Genomic DNA, 12,890 nt, shown 5'->3' with positions numbered 1-12,890 from the left:
CGCGCCTCCTGTGTGTGTGTGTGTGTGCGTGCGTGTGTGTTGTGTTAGTGAGGTGGAGGTGAAAGTTGGATGATGTTCTGACGCATGTTATTCAAGTTTGGCGCAATGGTGCGCTAATCCGGCAGGTAGCACGTCATCGTGATGATGCACCACACAAAAATGCGTGCGCGTGTGTGTTTACAACTCTTGCGGGGTTTTTTTATTTTCATTGCGATCGCTTGGTTTGTACGGCGATGGATTGGATACTTTGGAATATGCTGTAGACCGAGGTTGTCACGTGGGGGTGCGTGATATTTTAACCGGGTTTCTAAAGGCATTTGATCAAATGCTGTGACAGCAACCGTATAGATTTCTTTTCAAATTAAGAACAAGTGAATTGGAACATCAAACAACTTATTGCTTAGTTGCGGTATGGTGAGGTTTTCCGAGTATCCGCGCATACAAATACATGCGACCATTAGGCATCTCGCTCAGTTGTTCGGTGGGTCATTCGTTGCGCAGATAAAAGGGTGCGGAAGTTAGTAAATAGATGCTTGGGTAGCTTTTCGATTGGTAGGTAGATGGATGTGTCGGTCGGTGGATGAGAAGGGACTGTTGGAAAGGAGGTTGGCGTGCCGTTGAGTGTGTAGGGAAGTATTTACATGGGTTGAAATGTATTTAGGCCGGTAGATGAGATTTAAGATTTGTATAAGGTATCAAAGTCAGTAGGTGTGAAAGTAGTTCATCGATAGGGAGGCGATGTGTCTATTCGTTGGTCTGTCAGGCGAGTTAGTAGGTAGGTAGGCGGAAGGCGACTTGAATAGAAGCTTTGAGGTGGGTGGCCGGCTCGGTAGCGAGTAGTTTGCGTACATCGGAATACAGTCAGGCGGTCGAAGGGTAGATGGGTAGGTCCCGTGCTCCCTTCGGTGATTTCCGTTGAGTTGATCGGTAGATAAATTGAACAGTAGGCGTCCAAGTGTGTAGCTTGCTACGGTTGGGTGTGTACAGATATTATGTTGAATGGTAGATTGGTTGATCTAGTTTTTCTTTTTTGGTTAGGTAGGTCAATAGAGTCGGGGTTAAATACGAGAGCCAAGCAAGCGCCGTATGGTACGGTCAACTCGTCTACTGTACTCGGTTGATGCGGGGCAACGGCAACCTCCGCTGCCGCTCGTGGAAACGACGGCGCTCGCATTTGACCCTGACCACCGCTGACGTTTCGTTTATCTTCAGCCACTATCTGCCAAGCCTTCTGTGCACATGATTTACTACTGCGCAAGCGAAAACATTTCATTTGGATGACAACTAAAAGCTCATAAATAGCACTTGAATCTCTTTGACGCCATCTTGTTTTCCCAAATTAGGAATATTGCTTTTTTTCAAAGACAATTTGATTCCCAGCAAAGCTTTTGTTCTCTGTGTGGCATTCCAGAACTAAACGCTCTCTTCTGGTTGAGATTGACTTAAAACAACACACATGCAGGAACAGATGAATGATTAATCAATGCTAGATGTGCGGGAGGATATGAAAGATGAATCCAAAGAGATTCGTTACGGTCGCCGGAAGATTGCACCCGGCTGGGGTCTGGCAAGCGCAATAATGAACACATTTTGAAATTAGCGTCAATGGAAAGTGAGCGTTTATCGTGCGAAGCTAATGAATTGAAACCTCAACGGTGACCGTCGGCGGAGCCGATCGAAGGGCCGCGTGGCCGCCATCGGCATGACCGTCATTTCGAGAAGGATGCCGTGTCGCCGCCTGGCAAATGAAAAGCAGCCCGGTCCGCCGTCACCCCTCGGGGCGGAAGGACGGCGTCCGTTTATTTTCGGCTGCGTAAAACGTAATCGCTCTAAAAGTACCAATGTGTCTATGCGCGGCGTGCGAAAAATACATTCTGTTGGAGTCACAAAGTCAACGGGCGCCTCCCGGCAAAGACGTTTATTGACAGGAAAGAGCGTGCGCTCGGTTGCTACCCCAGACCGGGATCTTCATTCTTTCCCGCGCCCCCGTTTCGCCTTGACCAAAACGGTCGGGATTGTTGCTTTGAACTCATTCGATCCAAAGATGACCTTTTTCCATTTTTGGAAAACCTTCTGGCGCGGTTCCTTCACACCCGAGTGACTAGAGGTCCTCTGAGAAGGTTGGCCCCGCCGAGATCTCCGTCCGCTTTGTCGCTCTCCCGCGCGTCCCCGGGCCCGTCGCCCGCCCGGCCCCGGTCATCTTCGTCGTCGTCCTCCCAGAGGGACGTGGGCACGTGCCGGTACTCGGCGGCGTCGTCGCGTTCCATCTCGCGGTGGTAGAAGTAGCTGAAGTTGGACACGATGACGGGCACGGGCAGCGAGATGGTGAGCACGCCGGCGATGGCGCACATGGAGCCCACCAACTTGCCGCCCACCGTCTCCGGGTACATGTCGCCGTAGCCCACCGTGGTCATGGACACCACGGCCCACCAGAAGGACTCGGGGATGCTGGTGAAGGCCGTGTCGGGGCGGTCCACCTCGGCAAAGTAGACGGCGCTGGAGAAGAGGATGACTCCGATAAATAGGAAGAAGATAAGCAGGGCCAGCTCTCGCAGGCTGGCTTTCAGCGTCTGGCCCAGGATCTGGAGCCCTTTGGAGTGGCGGGACAACTTGAAGATCCTGAAGACCCTCACCAGCCGGATGACCCGGATGAGGGCCAGCGAGACCGAGGGCTGCGCCCCTTTGTCCCTGGCCAGCTCCGTGCCCAGCGTGACGAAGTAGGGAATGATGGCGAAGAAGTCGATGGTGTTCATGACGTCCTTGAAGAAGCGCGTCTTGCTGGGCGAGCAACTGAAGCGCATAACGAGCTCGAAGGAGAACCAGCAGATGCAGATGGTCTCCACGATGAAGAAGGGGTCCTGGAAGGGGGCGAAGACCGCGGAGGTCGCCAGGGTCTGGTTGCCGGCGGCCGAGTGGAGAACGCCGCTGAACCTCTGAAAGACAAACGCTTTGGCTTAGAGGGAGCGCCGAGTTCTGAGCGTCTCACATCTAAAACCCGTCGCCGGTCGGTCACTGTAAAGGTTTCTTCCGAGTGTTGCCGCGGCGACGGGGTCTTGACCTCCCTTCCGCTCCGCTCGGTCATTTTCCAGACGGACTTTGATTTCCGGGTCTATATTTAAAAAGACGGACTCGAGTTTCAAACTGACACGCTTGTTTTCTCGGAAGCGCTGGGCTCCAAAGGACTCGGAACTAACAAGACGCTTCAAGTTACCTTCTGCGGGTTTGCGCTCGCGGTACGGCAACGCCGGACCTTTGGTATTTTCGCGCTTTCCGTCCCGACTCTCTGGATTTCCTTGACTTTTTTCACCTCCGCGCGCCTCATACGACGCAGGGAAAACGTCAACATTCCGGGCCAGCCCGGGCTTGGATAAGTGGGATTTAATCAGACTGGGACGTATCCCTACATACCGTACTCTTGCGCTCATCGTCCCTTTCCAGTCATCTCCCCGCCTTTCATATGTTGTCGAATAAGCAAGCAGACTGAACTCCTCATGCTAACTATCACAGTGCTGACACAGCAAGCGAATGTCAGACTATTAGCCCTTTCTTATGAAGTGTCAATTTATCGGACCTGTTACGGATGGAACGTGGTAATCGTCTTTGGAAAACGACCATCCTTAAAATGGGAATCCCGGGCAGAAGCTACCTTTTCAAGGCCTCTTTAGCTAAAACGCTGCATCTAAAGCAAAAAATAAACTCGATCCCCGTGTCAAAACCTAACCCTCGGCTCCCACCCCAACCTTCAACCAAATCAAATTCCTAAAGCCAACCCTTCGCGTAATTCCAGCCTCGCCCTTAATCCCGCTCCACAACAAAATCGCAACCCGCTCGCTCGGCCGTTGCCTGATTTGCTGGAGTGACCCCTGGTGCCGTCACGGCGCTGTTTTCATCGTGCGCGAGTTTATTAATACTCTTAATCATAACTGGACGGCTTATCCTTCATCTATATTTAGGGGTCTGCATCTCGCAGGGGTAACATGAGAGCGCCTCATCTGTTTTCCTTGCCTCTACGCACCGGGCTCTGTACCTCGCCTTCTGAATGCGCTCTCCATCTAAATGCGTTCTCGCGTCCTCGTTGAATCTTGCTCCGTTTCCTTCCTTCCTTCCCCGTTCGTCTAAAGCCTCATCTCGCAGTAATGTCGTTTTCCCTGGAAAGGGGTCGCCTGTCAGCAGCTGCCGTCCTCCCCCACGATCAGCTCGTTATCACGGCATTTGTCATCTAGCCTTCCCGTTAGCACCGCGCGTCCCGGTTGTGTCAAAGTCCGTCCAGTTACACATCTGTCATCCGGACCAGTTATTCCCTTCATCTTGCCCGAGAGGATACCACCAACATTTGGCCTAGCGCCACCCCGGATTTGGGGCGAAGTCCATCCCCGTCCATCGTTGGACAACCGCCGGTCACCGAGAGGGATCCCGAGGCTAACGTTTACCGATGCAGAGGTCATTCGGGGATCGCGTGGTTGATAAAATCAGAAGAAAGAGAAGCGGCGGCAGTGGCTTAGGGTACGGGCACTTCAGTACAACTAAGAAACTGTGAACGGAGAGCGTCACGTCGGGTTATATGGAGAAGAGTTTCGGAGCGTCGGCGTCGCCGCATACGTACCTCCCTCTGCTCCCTCTCGTTCCTGAACTCGGGCAGGGTTTCCAGGCAGAAGATGAGGATGGAGATGATGATAACCAGGACGCTGACGATGGCGATGATGCGGGCGGCGCTCGACGACTCGGGGTACTCGAAAAGCATCCAAAGGCGGCGGCGCAGCTCCCCGCTGGGCAGGGCTCGCTCCTCCTCCTTGGGGAAGCCCTCGTCCTCTTTAAAACGGTCCAGGATGTCTTCGCCCAGCTGATAGAAGCGCAGCTCCTCCAGGAACACGTCCAGAGGCACGTTGGCGGGCCGCCGCAGCCTGCCGCCCGATTGGTAAAAGTACAGGATGGCCTCGAAGCACGCCCGGCTGCGGTCGAGGAAGATCTCGTTTCGAGCGGGGTCGAAGTAGCGCAGCCGCTTGCGGGGGTCTCCCAGGAGGGACTCGGGGAACTGGGCCACGGTGCGCATCTGGGTCTCGTAACGCATGCCCGACACGTTGATGGCCAAGCGCTCGGTCAGGGCCCGGCCGCCCCTGCGCGGGGGCCGCCGCTTTTCCCGCTTGCCGTCGTCGCCGGAGGGCGCCTCCGCGACCTTCCCGCCGGCCTTCGCCTGCTGGTTGTGCTCGTCTTTGGCCCGCTTGTCCTCATCCTCGGGGGGACGCTTGTCTTTGCTTCTGCCGTCCTCGTCTGGATTCGCCATCTCTCGACCTTCAACCGCCACGAGAGTACATTTAAAGACTCAAAATTCACTTTTTTGGATCCGCTAAGTCAGGGGCAGTCTTATTCCCCCCGGATGTATCGTTGGACTTTTTTTGATAGACGTAAGGAATTTTCGCTACTTATTTTGTGGCTCCCCGAGCTATGACCAACCAAGTACCCCGATTTCACAATTTGCGGATCTTACCTCTGTGATTTCTGTGGTTTCAACAAATGAGTGCGACCCCCATGACCGCCGCTCGCTCAGCATGCTCTCACAGCTCCATCGTCCTTCTTCGGGGTTTCCCTCATCCCCTCGAACACGCTGACGATGCACTCTCTCTCCTCGGTAGTCCTGTGGTCAGTAAGGTGAGGAGAGGTCAGAAGGTAGCTGGTGTCAACCTGTGATGGTTCCGCTTGTTTGTGGGTCACTTGTTGGGGCGCTCACTTTCTCTCCCTCCAGCTCGTCACGAAACGCTGTAAGGCCGAAATTTAATCTTCCAGCTTTTCCAAAGGCCAACACCGCTGTTGGCTTTTGGCCCTGCTTTGCCCCCCGGAGAACCCCCCCCCCCCCAGCCCAAAACATGACCCTAAACACACCATGCCTGCAATAAATATCGGTTAAATTATGTTCTTAAAATGTTTTTATTAAAAATTAAATAATGTATTGATTTTGAAGGTTGTACTGTCAAAAATACGATATGTCTTCACTTTTGTTTTGTTATTCCCGTAGTTATTCTCCGTGTGGCTCACGAACTCGATTTGGTGTCAGATGTGGGGTGACGTCTTCCTCAAGATTAAGTTTTGGTCCACTAGAGGGAGACAAATCCCCAGACAGCAAAGTTTGATAGTCCCAAAGTGGAAGACTTTACTGCGTTTACATTTTGACTTAAGGTTTTCATCCTTGCAGATCTGGAAAGAGCTTAAAACCTCAAACCGGGCTTGAAAATCTCATTTTAAACACTTCTGTTATTTTTACAGCTACTTTCCTCAATCAAAAGAAATATGTATGACGATACTCATAACCTCACAGAATATTGATAAAAATGTGGTATACTGTAGATGTAATGTTTCTCAAATGATCAGTGTTTGGGAGGAAAAATAATGCGGGGGGGGTCCTGTTTGACGGCCAGCAGCCTCCCCTCCCACAGCCAATCAGCGATTAGTCCTTAGAGTACATTCAGCCAATCAAAAGTCACGCTCGAGTCACGCCTTCGTTACACTTTTCAATGGAATCTTGCCCCCCCCCCAACACACACAAACAAAAAATAAATACATTTTCGCACCTCGAGTATCATTCAACACTCCAAGCCTTTTATTTGCGAGCCAAATCAAAATCGCGATCATTAATTATAGTTTTCTAGTGTTTGTTTATGTGCCTAAAAAAACTCACCGGAAGGAGCGACACGGGAAAGCGGAACGATCGAGCGTTTGTTTCCACACGAGTGGATAACCAGTAAGCACAAAAGCAGCGCGACGATGGCAGCTTTCCGATCGGTGAGTCCAAAGGCGAACAATGTCGTCGTTTGTTTACAATGTCGAGTTAATGCCTCACTCCGAGCCCGCCGACAACGAGCAAATGAAGATAACAACGATAAAAAGGAAGATAAGGCCGTTTATAAAGTGTCCCACTGAAGCTACCGATCCCGCCAGAGCACCGACGAGCTATAAAACCCCAAAGGGACATGAGAAGGAATCCCGCTCGCATATGCGAACATTTTGGCGTTTCTGCCCGAAAGCACAAAAATGAAAACAGGGTGACGCTAATGCAACACTGGGAACGAATGACCGCGATTCACTCTTTAATTCGGCCTGGTTAACACTATGTGGGATGTGAAAGAAACAAAACAAATTGCCCTTCAACGCGAGACTACGCGACGCAGCTGTCACTACATTCCATTGACTCGATCGAGTGAAGGCGACGGGTTTATCCAAGCTAATACGCCGTATACAACACAATCGATCAGCCCGGGTTTTATTTATGTTTTTTTTTGGGGGGGGGGCGTGCTTTTTTTGCCGTTCATGCACCTGTTCATTATTAATGCCGATAAAACAAAAGCAAAAACCGAATTAATTCACCCGGATGGCAAAGTGCTGTTGCTCGGCACTTTTGACGTTGTTTACAATTTCAAACCGCCTTTTGTATTTGATTCGGAAAACGCAACTTTGGCATTGAATGTCGTGACGTCATCGCACACGCGCCTCCGCAACTCTCGATACAAGTTGCATCATGCATATCCAGCCAAGCTGCGTTTACCTGCACAGTGCACGTTACTCGTTGCATTGAAATCGTATTTGGTCCTACCAAGCAACGCGTGTTTTCATTGTAAATGATTGCTCAACGTACGCGTGTTGTAAATGTCGTCAGCCGATGTAAGTAGCTTGACAAGAGGTTTGGCCAGCGGCGTGTCAGGTTTCTGTTTGTAGGTGCCGGCCGATTGGTCAGGAGCGCCGCACCCCCGGGGCCGGCGTGGGACCGGCCGCCTCACCTCCTCGGCCTTTTTGTGTTTGTGCGCATCAGGTGGTGCGCAGCAGATTGCTTCCGGGAACCTTGGCGCCGCGCCGCTTGGCCAGCTCCTTCAAGGTAAGGCGTCGCCGCAAAGCACCGTGGGAACCGGGAACGAGTGCCCTCACTCCCTCGCCTGTCTTCGCGCTCTCTTTTGGCTTCCTCCTAATTCAAGCATGCGTCCTTGGGATGTGCACAACGGAAGAAGGGACATGCTGGGGGGGAGGAAAAAACAAAACAAAAGATGAATGGCGGAATTGATCACGAAGGGGAAAAAAACTGACGTAGAAGTTCCGAACATGTCTAGAAAAGAGGTTGTGTATTTTTGCTTGCAGTCTTTGCTAAAGAAAAGTTCCACCAAAATTCAAACAAAATTGACAAATTCAAACATTTCACCAAATCTTAATGTAAAACAAAAATGAAAAAAAATACATAGTAAGAAACGTATCACAGATTTTTTTTACCAGGATTATTTTTAGGTTGCAGATGCTTTAATCTTTTTATAACATACTTTATCAAAAAAAATTGAACGTGACGCTTTCTCTCATTTTCAAGTTTAATGTTGAATTTAAACTTTTTTATACATTTTTTTAAAGATTACCCCCCAAAAAGTTTTTCTCTTTAATTTTCAATGTTTATGTTATGTATATGTTAATATTTGCAAATGCAAATTTGCGAAAACTGCAAGTTTTTCTCACCATTTTTCCAAGAGTAGAAAATTCAAAAGACTCTTGCAGAAACTTGCAAAATCTCAACATTTTGTAAATTTGAATGTTTTTTTGTTTTTTTTTAACGAGCCTACAGCATGGCCCCCGCGCGTAGCGTCCGTTCTCAAATATATACAACTTCTTTTGGGAAAAAAAAGATGTTTGGAGGGGGGAAAAAAGCGAGATTTTCTTTGCGCGTGTCGTGCGCGAGCGAGCGTGTCCCTTCTCTTCCCGTGACGTAATTGTCATCTGGAAAAGAAAAAAACGAATGACGCAAGCATGCGCGCCAATCACTGTGGTCGCCACGCGGGCGCCGGCGCAGGCCTCCGACCTCAGCGTGGAGCGCAACCCCAAGCCGGCGGCCAAGCCGGACCCGTCGGCGCTGGTGTTCGGCAAGCAGTTCTCGGACCACATGCTGACGGTGGCGTGGTCCGCCGACGGCGGCTGGGAAGCGCCCCGCGTCCGCCCCTTCCAGAACCTGTCGCTGCACCCGGCCAGCTCCGCTCTGCACTACTCCATCGAGGTCGGTCCGCCGCGCCCTAGCTTGTTCTTTTTTCAGTTCAATTGACCGTATTTTTCAGACGAGGAGCCGCGCCGGCACGTAAGACGCAGCGGCAAAAAAGCAATCCTTCATTTTTTGTCACTGATAGGCCGCACTGGACTAGAAGCCGCAAGTCATAACATTAGATACTTACTGAGAAATACGGTCGAGAGAAGATTGGGATTTAGTTTAGAGCTCAAAAACCATCAACATTTTTGGAAACTCCTTGTCAGGTTCACGCAACCGAGAACATTTATTCAACGAAAAACCGGAAGGAAGACGAGTAGCTTTTACTCGCGAGGAGGGCGGACGGCCATGTGTAGCGTTCACCGATCTCCTAGCGTTCAAAATACACACCCTGTCCGCTTCTCGTTCATTCATCAGGGTAGACCTTAGTTACAAAGCCGTTGTTGCCCTTAAAGGTTGGGGGATTCAGGTGCGAGTCCATGCACCCCATGACGTTCTGCCTCTGGAAACGCGCCCCCTCACAAACAACTCCCAACAGAAAATATCCCCGTCTACCAATATAAAAAACCTACAGGATAACTTTTCTACAATTCCTTTAACGCTCCTGTTTTGTTTTTGCGTGGGACGCGCCTCAGCTGTTTGAAGGCATGAAGGCGTTCCGCGGCGTGGACAACCACGTGCGCCTCTTCCGGCCCATGCTCAACATGGAGCGCATGCACCGCAGCGCCGTGCGCAGCTGCCTGCCGGTGAGTTCCCGCCGCGGCCGCGGCCGCCGCTTTTCCCGCCGTTTGACGGCCGGCGTCTCGTCGGCCAGGCCTTCGACAAAGACCAGCTGCTGGAGTGCATCAAGAAGCTGGTGGAGCTAGACCAGGAGTGGGTCCCGTACTCGCAGGAGGCCAGCCTCTACATCCGGCCCACCTTCATCGGCACCGAGGTGAGCGGGACGACCCGTTGGCGCGCCGTCCCGCCTGCCCGCCCGCCCGCGCACGCTGACCCGCATCTGGGCGCGGTCGCAGCCGTCGCTGGGCGTGACCCGGGCCGGCCGGGCCCTGCTGTTCGTCATCGTGGGCCCGGTGGGACCCTACTTCGCCACGGGCTCTTTCAACCCCGTCTCGCTGCTGGCCGACCCGGCTTTCGTGCGCGCCTGGAAGGGAGGCGTCGGCGCCTACAAGATGGGAGGGTCAGTCCGCGCGCGCGCTCGACCCTTGTTCGGCATCTTACGTGGAAAGAAGGCGCGAGGGAGCTGAAATTTCAGCAAGACGTGTCAAAGTTGAAAATGGCGCACTACTGGTGCCTAAATACTGCCAGGACGATGTGACCAAATGATCCCGAAAGTGCTCCTCACCAGTGTTTGGATTTCAGCTTTTTTTTTGTTTTGTTTTTTTCGCACGCAGGAACTACGGGCCGACCATCGCGGTCCAGAACGAGGCGGTGGAGCGCGGCTGCCAGCAAGTCCTGTGGCTGTACGGCCCCCAAGAGGAGATCACCGAGGTCGGCACCATGAACCTCTTCATCTACTGGACCGATCCCAAAGGAGGTAGCGCCCGCGCCGACGCCCAAAAGCGATTGCGGAGGAAAGGGTTGGAAAGTTTCAAGGCCTCGCAGCGGCCCTGTGAAAATTCATGGCGGCAATCGGGGAGGGGCAAGGTGCTCCGCGATTGGTTGTCTCCCCGACTTTTTCAGCCACCTCCGTCTAATTGTATGCAGAGAAAGAGTTGGTGACGCCGCCTCTAGATGGCATCATCCTCCCCGGAGTCACCAGGCAGTCTCTGCTGGACCTGGCCAGAACCTGGGTCGGTGACTTTTAGTCTTAAAGAACTGAACGCATTACAAGGGATAATAATCACAACGTAATCACCCATGAATAAGAAATTCATCTTAGAAAGAAGATATTTTTCTTGCGTGCATCATTATTGGTTTGCTTTTTTTTCCGCTTGCTTCGTTTTTCTTTGGTGCTTTTTTATTGTTTGTGTCTGTTTTTCTTGCGTGCTTCTTTTTGTGTTTTTTTTCTTGCGTTTGTTTTTTATCGTTTACTTCTTGTTTGCATGTTTTTTTTCTTGTTTGCTTCTTTTTTCTTGTTTGCTGTTTTGTTGTGTGTCTTGCGTGCGTGCATCTTTTTTTCTTGTGTGCGTCTTGTTTCTTTTTTGTATGCTCTTTTTTTATTGTTTGCTTTTGTGTGCTTACTCTTTCTTGTGTCTCTGGTAAGTGTTTTTGTCTGCTTAGCTTTTTGTTTGTGTGGTTTGCACTTTGGAGCCACGCTGATTTTTGGGGTTGCACGGAAGTTGCCGAATGTGACGCGAAGGGCCTTCGTGCGCAGAAGGAGTTCCGAGTGACGGAGCGCACGGTGACCATGAAGGAGCTGCTGGACGCGCTGGATGCCGGCCGGGTTCTGGAAGTGTTTGGCGCCGGCACCGCCTGCGTGGTGTGCCCCGTGGGCAGCCTCCTCTACAAGGACCAGGTTGATGTTGGCTTTTTTTTCGTGGGGGGGTTAAAAAAAAAAAAAAAGACTGAACTCTCTCCCTTTACTATCTTCCAAGACGTACAACATCCCGACCATGCAAAACGGACCCGACCTGGCCAAGAGGTTCTACAAGGAGCTCACAGACATTCAGGTCAGCGTCCATCCTGCGATGGCTTTTGACTTTTGCTCCTTTTTGTTTCCGGCCGTCCAAAATGGGTACCCGCACTCCTCTTCGATAAGGGTGTAAAGCAAGGGGTGCCCAAACGCCGGGCCGGGGACCGTTTGCGGCTTGCGACATATAGCAAGTAGGTTAAAGACCACTAAAAATGAGGCTGATGGTTTCAAAAGATGAACTCTTTCAGTGCCACGCGTAAACGGAAAAGGCAACTAACTCCAAGGGTGCCGGTTGATTTTGAGCATTTTCACCAATCTTTCAAGGCCCACGGAATATTGTGCGCTACATACGTAAGCGTGGATGGTATCATATGAAAGATTGATTTCCATTCCTTACTTCCAATCGTAAGTATGTAACGTATGACTTCCATCCCCATTGTGAGCAACACTGCCATCCAGTGGTCACAGTTAATCACTACAGTGCTCAATGGGCTTCATATTAAGTCCAAGTCAAGGGTGTAAGCTGCCCTTTGATTTAGAACAAATATTTGACGAGACTTCTCATCATTGGCACACAGTGTAGGATTGTGAAAAGAGCATGGCGCCGAAAGGGCTGCTTTTTCCTCTTGTCGAAATGACAAAGGTGACGCGGAGTGTTCTTTTTACAGTACGGACGCAAGGCCAGCGAATGGGCGCCTGTGGTGGCCTAATTGTTCTTGGCACAAGACGGTAGACTCAACAGTTCCATCCCGTAATCTGGACCAGCCGTAGCCCCTCCCCTCCCTAATCCCTCCTTCAAAGCACTAATGCACTCCCGAGACTGGTCGCCAGTCATTTTGGAGCAATAACAACCAACGGTTATGCAACCGCACGGCTCCGCTTTAGAAATGGACTCTAATGTATATATATATGTGGTGATCAGTAGCACAATGTTGGCTAGTTGTACTTGACGACGCGGTGCTTTCGAAGTGTTCCTGTGGACGAAGGGGCCGCTTTGCACTCCTGGCCAGCGACCACGCGCACAAAACGGAGATTAGCGCCAGCAAATGTTGGCCGCCTGCACTGGTTTGTCTTTTTTTTTTTAGATGTTTTTAAAAGATATCGTCTTTGTCGTTAGTTGGCCCGCAAGTGCCTGCCGGCCGCCGGCGGGGCGGTCGGCGCGTCTTCCGCTCGATATTTTCCACTATATGTTCCTTTCGGTTTCTGTGCTGTTTACGTTTAGGCCGCGGTTATTTTTACATTATTAAAGCCCGTTTGAGTCCACTTCTGTCTGCTCTGCTTGTATGTGTATAAAATGCTAAAATATATAGTTTGATT

At 51.1% G+C, this 12,890-nt stretch overlaps 2 protein-coding genes across 5 annotated transcripts; one reads left to right on the top strand and one right to left on the bottom strand.

Annotated features, from left to right (window-relative positions):
• Nucleotides 1-1,891: 1,891 nt before the first annotated feature.
• On the bottom strand, nucleotides 1,892-7,927 carry kcna7 (potassium voltage-gated channel, shaker-related subfamily, member 7). 2 transcript variants are annotated; one of them, XM_088437995.1, is made up of 4 exons: nucleotides 7,625-7,927; nucleotides 5,486-5,632; nucleotides 4,604-5,289; nucleotides 1,892-2,933 (listed from the first exon to the last, which is right to left on the bottom strand). In XM_088437995.1, exons 3-4 carry the CDS (start codon nucleotides 5,279-5,281, stop codon nucleotides 2,088-2,090), a joined length of 1,524 nt encoding a protein of 507 aa, XP_088294121.1. In that variant the 5' UTR covers nucleotides 5,282-5,289; nucleotides 5,486-5,632; nucleotides 7,625-7,927; the 3' UTR covers nucleotides 1,892-2,087. The 2 variants fall into 2 exon arrangements, with proteins under 2 accessions (XP_088294121.1, XP_088294122.1); XM_088437996.1 differs by lacking the exon at nucleotides 7,625-7,927 and adding an exon at nucleotides 6,671-6,809.
• Nucleotides 6,699-12,836, top strand: bcat2 (branched chain amino acid transaminase 2). Of its 3 annotated transcripts, none has more exons than XM_088437997.1 (11): nucleotides 6,699-6,774; nucleotides 7,799-7,861; nucleotides 8,813-9,013; nucleotides 9,634-9,744; nucleotides 9,813-9,932; nucleotides 10,015-10,178; nucleotides 10,393-10,535; nucleotides 10,706-10,791; nucleotides 11,316-11,456; nucleotides 11,536-11,610; nucleotides 12,242-12,836. In XM_088437997.1, exons 1-11 carry the CDS (start codon nucleotides 6,757-6,759, stop codon nucleotides 12,281-12,283), a joined length of 1,164 nt encoding a protein of 387 aa, XP_088294123.1. In that variant the 5' UTR covers nucleotides 6,699-6,756; the 3' UTR covers nucleotides 12,284-12,836. The 3 variants fall into 3 exon arrangements, with proteins under 3 accessions (XP_088294123.1, XP_088294124.1, XP_088294125.1); XM_088437998.1 differs by lacking the exon at nucleotides 6,699-6,774 and adding an exon at nucleotides 6,789-7,650; XM_088437999.1 differs by lacking the exon at nucleotides 6,699-6,774 and having other exon boundaries at nucleotides 7,959-9,013.
• Nucleotides 12,837-12,890: the final 54 nt, after the last annotated feature.

This window comes from Hippichthys cyanospilos, chromosome 16, assembly GCF_059441005.1.
Source record: "Hippichthys cyanospilos isolate Australia breed blue-spotted pipefish chromosome 16, RoL_Hcya_1.0, whole genome shotgun sequence".
NCBI classification, from domain to species: Eukaryota; Metazoa; Chordata; class Actinopteri; order Syngnathiformes; family Syngnathidae; genus Hippichthys; species Hippichthys cyanospilos.
The sequence above is the reverse complement of the archived record's forward strand: the minus strand, read 5'-3'. Positions and strand labels throughout refer to the sequence as shown.